The 14,243-nt window shown below is 41.7% G+C and overlaps 1 protein-coding gene across 2 annotated transcripts in view; it reads left to right on the top strand.

Moving 5' to 3' along the window:
- LOC125902660 (nucleoprotein TPR-like) overlaps positions 1 to 14,243 on the top strand; it is a 50,493-nt gene that overhangs the window by 28,294 nt on the left and 7,956 nt on the right. For both annotated transcript variants that reach the window (XM_049599191.1, XM_049599190.1), the window contains exons 36-47: positions 439 to 477; positions 794 to 988; positions 1,264 to 1,375; positions 1,468 to 1,661; positions 2,087 to 2,157; positions 5,149 to 5,348; positions 5,511 to 5,699; positions 5,934 to 6,046; positions 10,119 to 10,193; positions 12,415 to 12,672; positions 12,762 to 12,957; positions 13,063 to 13,262. In XM_049599191.1, the coding sequence (XP_049455148.1) occupies positions 439 to 477; positions 794 to 988; positions 1,264 to 1,375; positions 1,468 to 1,661; positions 2,087 to 2,157; positions 5,149 to 5,348; positions 5,511 to 5,699; positions 5,934 to 6,046; positions 10,119 to 10,193; positions 12,415 to 12,672; positions 12,762 to 12,957; positions 13,063 to 13,262 (1,842 nt within the window). The remainder of the gene's footprint in view (positions 1 to 438; positions 478 to 793; positions 989 to 1,263; positions 1,376 to 1,467; positions 1,662 to 2,086; positions 2,158 to 5,148; positions 5,349 to 5,510; positions 5,700 to 5,933; positions 6,047 to 10,118; positions 10,194 to 12,414; positions 12,673 to 12,761; positions 12,958 to 13,062; positions 13,263 to 14,243) is intronic.

Raw genomic sequence — 14,243 nt, 5'->3', positions numbered from 1 at the left:
AGTGGAGCAGGTGACCATATAGAGACATCTGTCAAAATCTGACATTGGCTTGTTGCAAAAGTAGAAAAAAAGATTGAAAGCAGAGTCTTCAGAACGGACCTGTGCCAGAGGTTTTTGGTCACAGGTTTATTTTTACATATGTCATTATTTGAAACTTTGGCCACATTTTATATGAACAGCCAGCATTGTAACACTAAATATATGTAAATATATATATATTCTTGTACATTGTATATGTGTTTGTGTAAGTCACAATGCCTATACGTAGAACCCTGTGTGCGTCTGTGTGGTATCAGCAAAGAAGGGAGTTGGTTTCTGAACAAAAAAGTACATATGCGTTTTTTGCTACTGGATCTATTATTTTTTTTTTTTTTTTTTTTTTGGTATAATACTTTAATAAGTAGTTTTTTTGTGCGTACTCTGTGCTTACCCCAACAGGTGACTGAGCTTCAGGGCCAACTGGACAGCCAGCAGAAGGTTGGGAAAAGCTTCACACTCTTTTTTTATTTATTCTATTTATTTATTTATTTATTTCATTTTATAAAAAAGAGTTTAGATATTAACTCCAGTAATTATACTACCTAGTTAACATGTTGCCATTCTATACGTTCACATGACTGAACCCAATACAATCTGTAGCTCTTACAATCTTTTCTCTTTTCATCCACTTTCTCCATCCCTCCTCACTTTTCTGTCTGCCCACCTCTTCTTTTTTTTCTTCTTACATCCATTCGTTGTCTTTAAAAATGTTTCTCTCTCACAACATTTCTTCCTGATTGTTCCTTGTTGTCAGATGGTTGGTGAGCGTGAAGCAGACATTAAGCGTCTTCAGGAGCAGCTGACTGAAGCTAACCAGGCTAATGAAGCTAGCCGAGCTGCTCTGGCCAGTCGGAACCAGAGTTCCCAGTCCATTCAGGCCAGTGATGCTAATGTTGCTAGTGACACTAACCAGGCACTACAAGATGAGCTGGCAAAACTCAAACAAGAGGTACTTGCAAATCATTTCCCAATATTTTTTTTTTAAATCTTTTTTATTTATTTGCTTTTCTATGGTGATACCCTCACATCCTTGCTAATTGATGATAAGAGAGATAGGCAAAAATCTGGAATCTCTTAAGGAAGTTTACTTGGTCAACTGTGTCAAATGCTTGGACAAGTCAATACAAAGAGCTGCATAGTATATTTTGCAGTCCAGTGTGTTATTAATGTCACTGAGCAGCACTTTAAGAGCAGCAGTTATAGTCTTGTGTTGTTACCCTGCAGCTGTCAGAGAGCAAGAACAGAGAGGAGCAGCTCAAACAGCAGTCGGCTGAAAAAGAGGAAAAGACTAAGAAAGTCTTCATGGGAGCAAAGACCAAAATCAACCAACTAAACAGTAAGTTTCAAAAGCATTCACACGCACTAAACTGAAGACGACGAACAACTAGACAAAGGAGCTTTGGAGTAACTTCAGTTTGTTACCTGCAGGTGCTAAGGAGCAGCTCAGTCAGGAGATAGAGGAGATGAAACAGAGCAAGGAGGAACTGGAGGTGAGGATGAACGCACTCAAGTCTCAGTATGAAGGACGACTTCTTCGGCTGGACAGAGAGCTGAGAGAACTGAGAGAGACGCAAGCACACTCTGACCCAAGAGAGGAGCCACAGGACCAGAGTGGAGCTAAGGTACATGCATTATGCTGGCTGTGGACATGACTGACAGGAAGGTCCATAATTTGAGGCCGCTGATCACTGACTGTGTCTCACCGAAATGGACCAAATGTTTGTGAAAAGTTTTGTTCTGTGAGCATGTGTATGCCCAAACAGAGAGAACTTTAGCTTTTTTAACTTCTTTCTTTATGTAAAGTGTTTTTTTTAATTATACAACAAAGTATCTCAGCCACTAGTAAGTAGAATGTATTTTCCTCAGAATATTATAACTTTTATTCTGAAATTATTACAACTTCATTCTCTAGATATAACTACTTTTTTGCTCATGCTACTATGGCTTAATTCTGTAAATGTAATAGCCCTCTTTATAGCAATGTCCACTCTCTCTGAGTTATATCTGTCATCTAATTGCAATACAACAAACCTGTATCTGCACTTAGGTGAGTGATCAGGCCAGATCTGCAGACCAGAGACAGATATCTTTGAAGAGTCCTGCCCAAGACAGAGGAAGGTAACTAATGAAGACATGCACTCATGCACAATCACCAGGAGCTACTCAGAATTGTTGAAAATACGATTTTTCATTTACACTTCTTAGACATGTTCACTTTTCTATCAATGAATGTAATCAGACAGTTCTAGCATCACATACAGTACAGGCCAAAAGTTTGGACACACCTTCTCATTCAATGCGTTTTCTTTATTTTCATGACTATTTACATTGTAGATTCTCACTGAAGGCATCAAAACTATAAATGAACACATGTGGAGTTATGTACTTAACAAAAAAAGGTGAAATAACTGAAAACATGTTTTACATTCTAGTTTCTTCAAAATAGCCACCCTTTGCTCTGATTACTGCTTTGCACACTCTTGGCATTCTCTCCATGAGCTTCAAGAGGTAGTCACCTGAAATGGTTTCCACTTCACAGGTGTGCCTTATCAGGGTTAATTAGTGGAATTTCTTGCTTTATCAATGGGGTTGGGACCATCAGTTGTGTTGTGCAGAAGTCAGGTTAATACACAGCCGACAGCCCTATTGGACAACTGTTAAAATTCATATTATGGCAAGAACCAATCAGCTAACTAAAGTAAAAGGAGTGGCCATCATTACTTTAAGAAATGAAGGTCAGTCAGTCTGGAAAATTGCAAAAACTTTAAATGTGTCCCCAAGTGGAGTCGCAAAAACCATCAAGCGCTACAACGAAACTGGCACACATGAGGACCGACCCAGGAAAGGAAGACCAAGAGTCACCTCTGCTTCTGAGGATAAGTTCATCCGAGTCACCAGCCTCAGAAATGGCAAGTTAACAGCAGCTCAGATCAGAGACCAGATGAATGGCACACAGAGTTCTAGCAGCAGACCCATCTCTAGAACAACTGTTAAGAGGAGACTGCGCGAATCAGGCCTTCATGGTCAAATAGCTGCTAGGAAACCACTGCTAAGGAGAGGCAACAAGCAGAAGAGATTTGTTTGGGCCAAGAAACACAAGGAATGGACATTAGACCAGTGGAAATCTGTGCTTTGGTCCAAATTTGAGATCTTTGGTTCCAACCACCGTGTCTTTGTGAGACGCAGAAAAGGTGAACGGATGGATTCCACATGCCTGGTTCCCACTGTGAAGCATGGAGGAGGAGGTGTGATGGTGTGGGGGTGTTTTGCTGGTGACACTGTTGGGGATTTATTCAAAATTGAAGGCACACTGAACCAGCATGGCTACCACAGCATCCTGCAGCGACATGCCATCCCATCCGGTTTGCATTTAGTTGGACGATCATTTATTTTTCAACAGGACAATGACCCCAAACACACCTCCAGGCTGTGTAAGGGCTATTTGACCAAGAAGGAGAGTGATGGAGTGCTGCGGCAGATGACCTGGCCTCCACAGTCACCGGACCTGAACCCAATCGAGATGGTTTGGGGTGAGCTGGACCGCAGAGTGAAGGCAAAGGGGCCAACAAGTGCTAAACACCTCTGGGAACTCCTTCAAGACTGTTGGAAAACCATTTCAGGTAACTACCTCTTGAAGCTCATGGAGAGAATGCCAAGAGTGTGCAAAGCAGTAATCAGAGCAAAGGGTGGCTATTTTGAAGAAACTAGAATATAAAACATGTTTTCAGTTATTTCACCTTTTTTTGTTAAGTACATAACTCCACATGTGTTCATTCATAGTTTTGATGCCTTCAGTGAGAATCTACAATGTAAATAGTCATGAAAATAAAGAAAACGCATTGAATGAGAAGGTGTGTCCAAACTTTTGGCCTGTACTGTACATTGTTAAGTATTAAGAGCAGTCTTAATTTCATTAACAAAAACTATGACCAAATATGTTTGTCAATTACCCTTTTTTTCCCATGGCTAAGATGAGCAATGAGGAGACAGCACAGACACCAATAAACACTAACTCTGACGATATCAACATGCAGTTGACAAAAAAGACAGAAAATGAAAAGACTAAAATGTAGTTAAAGGAATAAAAGCCTTACTAAAATCTCTTCTCATCTTCATTTACAAAAAAAAAACGGAAAAGGAGTATTTTAGACTGTTTTTATCCCTCTGCGGTGGCAATAGCTCCAGCTGTAGGCGTGATATTTATGGGTTGTCCGTCCGTCCATACATCCGTCCCAATCTCGTCAACAAGATATATAAGGAACACCTTGATGAAATTTGATGAGAATGTGCACTTGCCAAATCAAATCAGTTCATTGTTGAGTCCAAGTCTTGGACTCAACAATGAACTGATTAGATTTTGGTGGTCAAAGGCCACAGTGAGCTCACAAAACATGTTTTTGGCTTTAACTTGAGAATTCCTACACGGATGATGACAAAACTAATGATTAAATGATAACAATTTATCCAAAAGGTCAAAGGTCTTATCTCAGGGACAGAGGGGGAGATATTTGATCAGATACTGAATTGGTGACACTAATCTTGAAACTGTGCTGATTGTATAGATCTTTCATGTTGCAGAGGAGAACGTGTGTGTGAGGCATCCATGTTTTCACAGACATGGATGTAAATTTTAAGAGAAACTTGACTGGTGCGCAAAGGCACACAACTGTGGGGCAGTAATTCTAGTTTTGTCCTGCATGCACCATATCAGGACTACACTGGCATTGCAGTTTTTTTTCTAGAAGAGTGTTTCACCCTGTCCCGCCCTGTTGTGCTGTTATTGGCTCATACTACTTTGCTGTGATTGGCTCATACTCGTCACATTGACAAGTCGAGGTCGGACATGGTTAGGGAATGGTAGAGAAGGACTAACCATCTTAGGTAAAATAAATACTGCGTACCAGCACCCAATGAGCATCAAATATCTTACTTACTTAAGAAAGACAACAAGTCTTTGGTCTGTACAGATTTCATTGTTTACTGTGGTATGAGTCATAACTGTTTAAACAAAGCTTTTTACACTGATATAAAACAAACACAAAAAAATAATTGCACATGAAAACTGAAAAAAACAAAACCCTGTAATATTTGTCATGCTTTCTTCATCAGCTCCAGCCTGTCTGACCCTCCCACTGCCAACATCCGCCCCACCACAAGCACTCCATCTCCTAGCAACAAGCCGAGCCCTTCCCCAGGTAGCAAGGCCACACCACGTGCCAGCATCCGGCCCATGGTTACCCCAGCAACGGTCCCCATCCCAACACCTACTGCCACTGTCATGCCAACCACACAGACTGACAGCCAAGAGGGTGAGAGCAATAGATAAATGCACTTGAAATAAACGTATAACTTAGTAGCAGATAGTAAACTGTTTAACATTCACTTTTGAAGCTGAATACAGTGTGTGTTCAGTGGGTTACATTTTACTTTAGCTGATGTGTCAAAGTGCAATATGATGGTACACCCTACAGGGCTGATGGGTGCAGGAGCCTCTGTGCACTCTACCAGCTCCAGTCTGGTGAACACATCAATAACTCAGCCAACCAGCACCCAGACCACAGCTTTTGTCCAGCCCACCCAGCAGCAGGCAGCCAATCAGGATGCCGGGCCCAGTATGGAGGCAGAGCGACCATCCACGTCCTCTTCTCTGAGTGGAACAGGTGAGCACAACCTCGTCCCAAACTCACCAGCAACCCTGCAGCTTTACAGATAACCATACAACACATAAACAGCAACTAAAATTACACTGAAGGCTGTCATTACAAAGGTGTTTTTTTTTCTACTTCCTTATAACTCCATCCACTGTTGACGCCTGAGTGGATACCAGCTCAACAGTTAAATAGTGTCAACTGATACACTGATGTTATCCTGTGTATTTGGTGCAATTAAAACAGGTTCAAAGCGAGGCAGAGAGGATGATGACGAGGAAGAGGAGAGCAGACCAGAGAGTTCGCATACACCCCCAACCACGAAAAAACTACGACTAAAACCATCAATAGCTCTGCAGGTAAACACAAACACATCAACAGAGACAGAACTCAACCAAATGCTCTTTCAAAATGTTCTGCATTAGGTGCCTTTTCATTCGCTGTGCTGTATATCCTGTCAGTGTGATACTGGGACCATACTTCATACTTCAAATGTGTTGCACATTAAAGATAAACAAGCTGTTTCTCATTTTAAGTTTTGTGTGTTATTTTCTTCATTGCTGTCACAAAGAGGCACTTGAATTGGCTAATAAGACAAATGTATCCGCAGTTGTTGTTTGTTTGTTTGTTTGTTTTTTAACTTTTTTTTTTTTTTCTCCTTAAAATGATTTAAATGTCTGCTCTTTTTACCATTAAAGGAATCAAGTGTGAGGCAAATAATTTTACCAAATTTACAGCAGATGAGACTTGAGTTGTCCTTTAGCATAATTTAAGCATCTATGTATGAAAATCAACTTGGACCTACCACAGCTCCTTTAGTCACCATAGCTTCACATGACACTTTATTCCCGCTGTGAAACTAGAAAGCTCAGAGTCAAACTGGGACCCATGATTGAGCTTTAAAAACATGCTGTAGTTGTGAAGTTCCCAACATATACAGTACAGGCCAAAAGTTTGGACACACCTTCTCATTCAATGCGTTTTCTTTATTTTCATGACTATTTACATTGTAGATTCTCACTGAAGGCATCAAAACTATGAATGAACACACATGGAGTTATGTACTTAACAAAAAAAGGTGAAATAACTGAAAACATGTTTTATATTCTAGTTTCTTCAAAATAGCCACCCTTTGCTCTGATTACTGCTTTGCACACTCTTGGCATTCTCTCCATGAGCTTCAAGAGGTAGTCACCTGAAATGGTTTTCCAACAGTCTTGAAGGAGTTCCCAGAGGTGTTTAGCACTTGTTGGCCCCTTTGCCTTCACTCTGCGGTCCAGCTCACCCCAAACCATCTCGATTGGGTTCAGGTCCGGTGACTGTGGAGGCCAGGTCATCTGCCGCAGCACTCCATCACTCTCCTTCTTGGTCAAATAGCCCTTACACAGCCTGGAGGTGTGTTTGGGGTCATTGTCCTGTTGAAAAAATAAATGACCGTCCAACTAAACGCAAACCGGATGGGATGGCATGTCGCTGCAGGATGCTGTGGTAGCCATGCTGGTTCAGTGTGCCTTCAATTTTGAATAAATCCCCAACAGTGTCACCAGCAAAACACCCCCACACCATCACACCTCCTCCTCCATGCTTCACAGTGGGAACCAGGCATGTGGAATCCATCCGCTCACCTTTTCTGCCTCACAAAGACACGGCGGTTGGAACCAAAGATCTCAAATTTGGACTCATCAGACCAAAGCACAGATTTCCACTGGTCTAATGTCCATTCCTTGTGTTTCTTGGCCCAAACAAATCTCTTCTGCTTGTTGCCTCTCCTTAGCAGTGGTTTCCTAGCAGCTATTTGACCATGAAGGCCTGATTCGCGCAGTCTCCCCTTAACAGTTGTTCTAGAGATGGGTCTGCTGCTAGAACTCTGTGTGGCATTCATCTGGTCTCTGATCTGAGCTGCTGTTAACTTGCGATTTCTGAGGCTGGTGACTCGGATGAACTTATCCTCAGAAGCAGAGGTGACTCTTGGTCTTCCTTTCCTGGTCGGTCCTCATGTGTGCCAGTTTCGTAGCGCTTGATGGTTTTGCGACTCCACTTGGGGACACATTTAAAGTTTTTGCAATTTTCCGGACTGACTGACCTTCATTTCTTAAAGTAATGATGGCCACTCGTTTTTCTTTAGTTAGCTGATTGGTTCTTGCCATAATATGAATTTTAACAGTTGTCCAATAGGGCTGTCGGCTGTGTATTAACCTGACTTCTGCACAACACAACTGATGGTCCCAACCCCATTGATAAAGCAAGAAATTCCACTAATTAACCCTGATAAGGCACACCTGTGAAGTGGAAACCATTTCAGGTGACTACCTCTTGAAGCTCATGGAGAGAATGCCAAGAGTGTGCAAAGCAGTAATCAGAGCAAAGGGTGCTATTTTGAAGAAACTAGAATATAAAACATGTTTTCAGTTATTTCACCTTTTTTTGTTAAGTACATAACTCCACATGTGTTCATTCATAGTTTTGATGCCTTCAGTGAGAATCTACAATGTAAATAGTCATGAAAATAAAGAAAACGCATTGAATGAGAAGGTGTGTCCAAACTTTTGGCCTGTACTGTAGACAAAGTGAGATAGCTGTGAATAGCTGTCTCTTTAAAAATAGACAATAGACTGAAGTGTTGCCGTGAAGGGAGGTGTTGTTGTGCGTCACACTGACATCTCAGTTTCTGTGGGCTGATACATTGGAAAAATAAAAGTGTGTATTTTCCCAAGTAATAGACCTTCCAAAAATGTTGTAAAAAAAATAAATAAATTGTGGTGATTGGACAAAATTGCAAGGTCTTGCAGAATGCACAGGGATTGGCTGAATTTGCGTTAACTGTTGTAGTCACAACATCATAGAATTCTGGAGAGACTGTAATGACACTGTTACAGTGCTCGAGTCCACTGAAGAATTTTCTGCTGAGACATAAGTCCCTTAAAGGGATAGTGCACCCAAAAATGAAAGTTCAGCCATTATCTACTCACCCATATGCCGATGGAGGCCCTGGTGAAGTTTTAGAGTCCTCACATCCCTTGCGGAGATCGGCAGGGGCAGCGGCTGGCACACCTAATGGCTGACAGCGCCCCAGACTAACGTCCAAGAACACAAAATTGAATCCAAAAAGTATCTCCATACTGCTCATCCGTAGTGATCCAAGTGTCCTGAAGCTGCAACATAAAAAGTTGTTTCGAAAAATGTCATATGAACTCTGTTGTTAGCCTCACTGTAGCCTGTAGCTCTGACTGCTTCTCTGTGCTCTGCGTTCACATGTGCGCGCTTGCGTGCAACCAGCGAAAGCGTGAGCTTTGCTCACCCGTGTTTACATCACGTGACAGCAGTAACCACAGTAGCTAAAAGATAATTTGCACTACGGTCTTTTAGCAAAGGACAGCCCAACATGTCTGAAGACTTTGAAATTGAGGAGGAACAGCATTTCTTTGTTGAGCCGTATTTCTTTGACCCAGAGTATACGGACGGAACTCAGGCTACTGGACGAAGCAGCCACCGCAGCTCATGAGCCTCAGCCAGCCGCAGAATACCAGCACTGGAAACCTGCTGTAGTTGTTTCAAATGCAAAGCAATGCCAACGGATGAGGAAAGTCTTTGCTGCTCAGACTGGGAATTGGTGATGCCTGCACTTGAGAATCTGGACATCAGTACTGACAAGACTGCTGCTCTTCAGAGACCGATCACCCTGAGCGAGCACACGTGAGTGCGGAGCACAGAGAAGCAGTCAGAGCTACAGGCTACAGTCAGGCTGAAAACAGAGTTCATATGACGTTTTTCGAAACAACTTTTTATGTCGGGGCTGCAGCACACTTGGATCACTACGGATGAGCAGTATGGAGGTACTCTGTGGATTCAATTTTGTGTTCTTGGACGTTAGTCTGGGGCACCGTCTGCCATTAGATGTGCCAGCCGCTGCCCCCGCCGATCTCCGCAAGGGATGTGAGGACTCAAAAACTTCACCAGGGCCTCCGTTGGCATATGGGTGAGTAGATAATGGCTGAACTTTCATTTTTGGGTGCACTATCCCTTTAATGCTTGATATTTTCTGAACATGATACAAGACTGATTTTCTAATTGAGTTAATGTGGCTATTAGTTCTGAGGTCTGAGTCCATGTTTCTGCCTTGTTTTGAGGTCTTTAATGTTGGAGAACACTGACTTTAACTCACTCTTTTAATCTTAATGTATCACAGTGAATATATGAGCATAAACACCACAATTGCACAGCAGTGGTCAGTTTTGAGACAAGGTGAAATAGAAGTTACAGGATGAAACTCCAGGTCTATCAGTAAAGCTTCAAAAGATTATCACTGAAGAAGCTGCTGTACCAACTTCTGTTTTTTCAGTCATCACTGTTTTTTCATGTGTGTGTTTTTCAGTTATTTTTTATTAATAAATGAATTGTGCAGTTACAGTTGTGTCATTTGATGTGTTTCAGATGGAAGGTGATGAGGACATTGAAGGAGAGCTGAGGGACGAGGGTGAACGACAGGATTCACCAGATGACAGTCAGGTCAGTCACCAGTGAAAGCACAGCATTGATGAAAGAGAACTTACTGTAAATCAGTTTAGGTTTTGACCAGAATGCACCCTTGAAAGACAGAGGAGATTTTTGCATTAATGCTGCTACTATTCATGAAGGGTCCATCTACTGTACTTCAGTGGCCACAGAGGATACTGCTGTGTAATGTGTTTTAAATGAACAGCACTCATGTCTTTTATTCCTTTTTCAAATGACAAATTACATTTAAGTTGATAAAATCTAATGCAACATTGCATGTGGTCAAGAAATGAGGAGATCTCATTGCGGAGGTATAAACAAACACCAATATACAGAATAAGAAATGAAGTCCTGCAGTTCATATTAAGATAAAACAATTTTTTTCACATCCACCTTTTTTTTCATTCATAAACTCTTGTTATTGTGGAAATGATATTTAGCCTTTCAGAGAACACTCAAGGTCCCAACTGATTACTCAAAAAATAATAGTCTGCATCAATTTTGCTAATCCACTGAACACTAAAAAAGTCTTTGGGTCCAGCTTCTTAATGGCAAGAGAAGCTGAGATAATAGAGTTATGAGAGAGATAGAGTATCAACCACAATTATTATCTGCATACAGAAAGTCACATGACTCTGTTGGATTATTTTTTCTTTTCTTCTAAACATTTTTTTTTCTTCATTTCTTTACAAATGTAAGTGGGAAAATTCATTCTGGCTTTCCCATTATCTTTTGTATATTTATTTTATTTAAACCAAACAGGGTCTTTTGACAATCTTTGTTTTGTATCCACCTTGTTGTCACATTTGGAAAGTTTGTATGACCTCTGACCTGTAACCTTCATATGAGCTATTACTATAAAGGTAGTATTTTTTTTACATACTTTCTTTTATATTTTTTATATGAGTGTATATTGGATATCAATTTTTATTGATTTTATTCTGTTTTTATTTTTGAGGCTTTTGAACGCATTCACAGCCCCTCCACATTTATTCACCCCATCTTTCCTTACTTTTCCTATAAATACCAATTATGCAAGAAGCTAGTAAAATAAGTAGAATAAACCCATTCATCTTTTTTACACTCTCCGGCCGACACTCCTTAAAATACACATTTTTAAGCCTAAGGTGCTATATGTTTATCACCTGGTGTCCACCTTCAGTTACACTTGCAAAATAGATCTGCACTAAGGCTCTGTTTCTCTGCCCAAACCCAGTTTGGTCTGCCCCTACTCACCGGGTTCAGGTCGGGCCAGGCAGTAATTTCTCATCTTTCCCTGTGCTTGAATCAGGTCAGGTTTTCACCAAATTACCTGTTTTTGTCGTTGACAGAGAAAAGGTGGGGGACTGCGACTGAGAGAGGAAATGTGACAGAACAACAGAGCAATATAGGAGAACTGGGGGATAGAGAGAGAAAGAAAACGCATGTTAGAGAGGGATGGAAAACAAGATAGAGAGACAGAGGGCAGCTGCGAGGTGACTTGGTTGGCAGTGTTTGCTTCTGCCGCTCCAGCAGTGGGAGAGATGTGCATAAGATGCAGAGTAGTGATCATCATCTGAGCACTGCATCACCATAGACTAGACACATGGCAGGGTGCAGCCCTCTCTGTCAAACCTGTGCACGGGACAACAGGCTATTGAAATGTGGAAGAGAAGTCAGAAGTCAAATATAATTTATTTTTAAAAATAGGGTTTTTTAATCAAGCTCAGGCCCATGACTGCTGTCATTGACCGTGCTCTGGTCAGGCATGGGCAGAAACTGTGCAGGTCCATGTAGGGTCAGGCCTGATGTTTTCGGGCCTCATCAGAGCTCTAATGTGCACACCATTAATAAATCATGGACTTTTAATCATAATGTTAGGCGCAGTGGTTGATGACTCTCAGCCATTGGCAGTGGCCCAGCCCTAGTGGATATCTTCCAAAATTAGTCTTTTTAGTGCAAAGTTTCCTATGTTTATATGAACACCTGACAGAAATTAAGTGAAAGTGTGAAGCTACCCTTAAGTCTGTAATGAAAATGGTTATTAGTTGCAGCCCTAGATGACACAGAGACAGGCTTGAGTCAATGTAGTTGTCGATAACGGTATTATAAGCTTGCACAGTAAGTTAATGGCTCACTACTACCAGGGAAATGATTGTGTTTGTTTGAGATTGGATTGTAAAAATGATAGTCCTGAAGACCACCCTGCAGTTGTTTGAAATTCTTAATAATGGATTCATGTTTTCGGCTGCAGGAGCTTCCAGAGGATTGTTTCCCCGTTTTAGCTGAAGACGATGAGGACATCGAGGAAGAAGGCGTGTCCCAGTCCGTCCCCTCTGATCAGATGTCCTCTCAGGGCTCCGCTCTTATTCGGGACGTCATTGTGATAGACACGGACAGCGATAGCCTTGAGAGCAAAGGGGGGGGTGAGAAGCAGGAGGATGAAGGTGAAGGAGAAGAAGAAGATGAGGAGGAGGAGGAGGAAGAAGAAGAAGAAGAAGAAGAAGAGGGGGTGATGCTCTGTTTATTAACATGTCAAAATATTTTCAGCTTTGATTTATTGTCTGCAGTAAATAACCTAGCTTTCTGTATTTATCTCAGTATAAGGAGGAAGAGGAGGAGGATGAAGATGATGATGCCGGTGAAACTGGGATGAGAGGAGGTGAGGAGAGTAATGAAGAGAGCAGGGAGGCAGGAGAAGAAGGGCAGGATGAGCCATCAGAGGCCACCAGCGCTGAAGAGAACGTGTGTGGAGCCTCTTCAGATTTGCAGCGTCCGTCTGAGCCGTCACACAGCAGTGAGCACCTTCTCTCCTCTCACACTCTCACCTTCTCTACTCTCTCATTCATTTCATCCTTCCCCATTTTCAAGTCATCTAATGTGAGTCATTCATCTCTTTCAGATGAAGGCAGCAGCGCCACATCAGAGTCTGACCCCCCCAGAGACCCTGTCCACTTCCCCCCAACCTCCTCTTCCTCTGCACCCTCGCCCTCCTCCTCCATTACACCTCGCCTGCCCCACCCACGTAGACCCCCACACCCACTCCCACCGCGGCTCTACATCCAACCTCCAGCTCCGGAGCTGGGACCCCCACACACACAGGTACACACTAGTGTTCATTTTGTCAGCTATTTTTATGTTGTCTTAGTCCTGTGTCAAATGTCCTGGTTAGTTTTTAATCATGCTTAGTCAACCTCGTCTTGTCTTGTTTTTGTTAAGTTTTAGTCGACTAAAGCCACTTTTACACTTCATCTTCATGGCGTGAATTTTTCACCGTTATGCCACCTCGCCATGCTTTATAAACGGTGCAATCGCAGAATGGAGGGAGTTGTCTCACCTTTAAGGCAGCATCAGAGGTAGTAACACTGCCGAAATATTCGTCTGTATAATGTGGATAGCCAGGAGGGTGAGTGTGACGTTTTGACAATGTGTTACGCATGCAACCCACCGTGAAAGATTTAAATAGTATCTGTTAGCAGTTAGCAGCTAACTCAAAGAAGAACAGTGATCAAAAATGTCTGCAAATTGGGAAAACAATGAGGTCCAGGATCTCTTTACCCTCCGAGCAGAGGACGAGATCAGCCACCATATAACAAGGACGGGCAAATTATTGTTATTGCCATGTTATTGTCATGTATTATTATTGACAACACGCTGCTGACACATATGTCAGATAAAACAGATGTTGACCAATTTTACCTATGGGGACATTATTTACAGTTAAAAAAAGGAAACGAATTGCAATACATTGCAATATATGTTATGGCAAGACGTTTAAAATCACAATAATATTGTATTGTGATAACATCCTATCGTTGGGCCTCTGGTGATTCCTACCCCTATTACATGGGCAGTTACCTCTTCATAGAGATTTAAAATAACAGTCGTTGACAAACACACTGTAGTTAGTCAGACATCCAAATAGTTGACTTTTAGCCCATTCATCAGGGACAATTTGGATGGTGAAGGATGATGCATTAACTTTTACATTTTTGCCATTAAGATGTTGTTTTTAAAATGTTCTTAAAGAGTTTCTTCTAGATCACTGCCTTGAAAACTTCCCGGAATATAAGTTCTTGAATA

Source organism: Epinephelus fuscoguttatus, linkage group LG15 (assembly GCF_011397635.1).
Source record: "Epinephelus fuscoguttatus linkage group LG15, E.fuscoguttatus.final_Chr_v1".
Classification (NCBI taxonomy): Eukaryota; Metazoa; Chordata; class Actinopteri; order Perciformes; family Serranidae; genus Epinephelus; species Epinephelus fuscoguttatus.
This window is presented reverse-complemented; position numbering and strand designations above follow the sequence as displayed.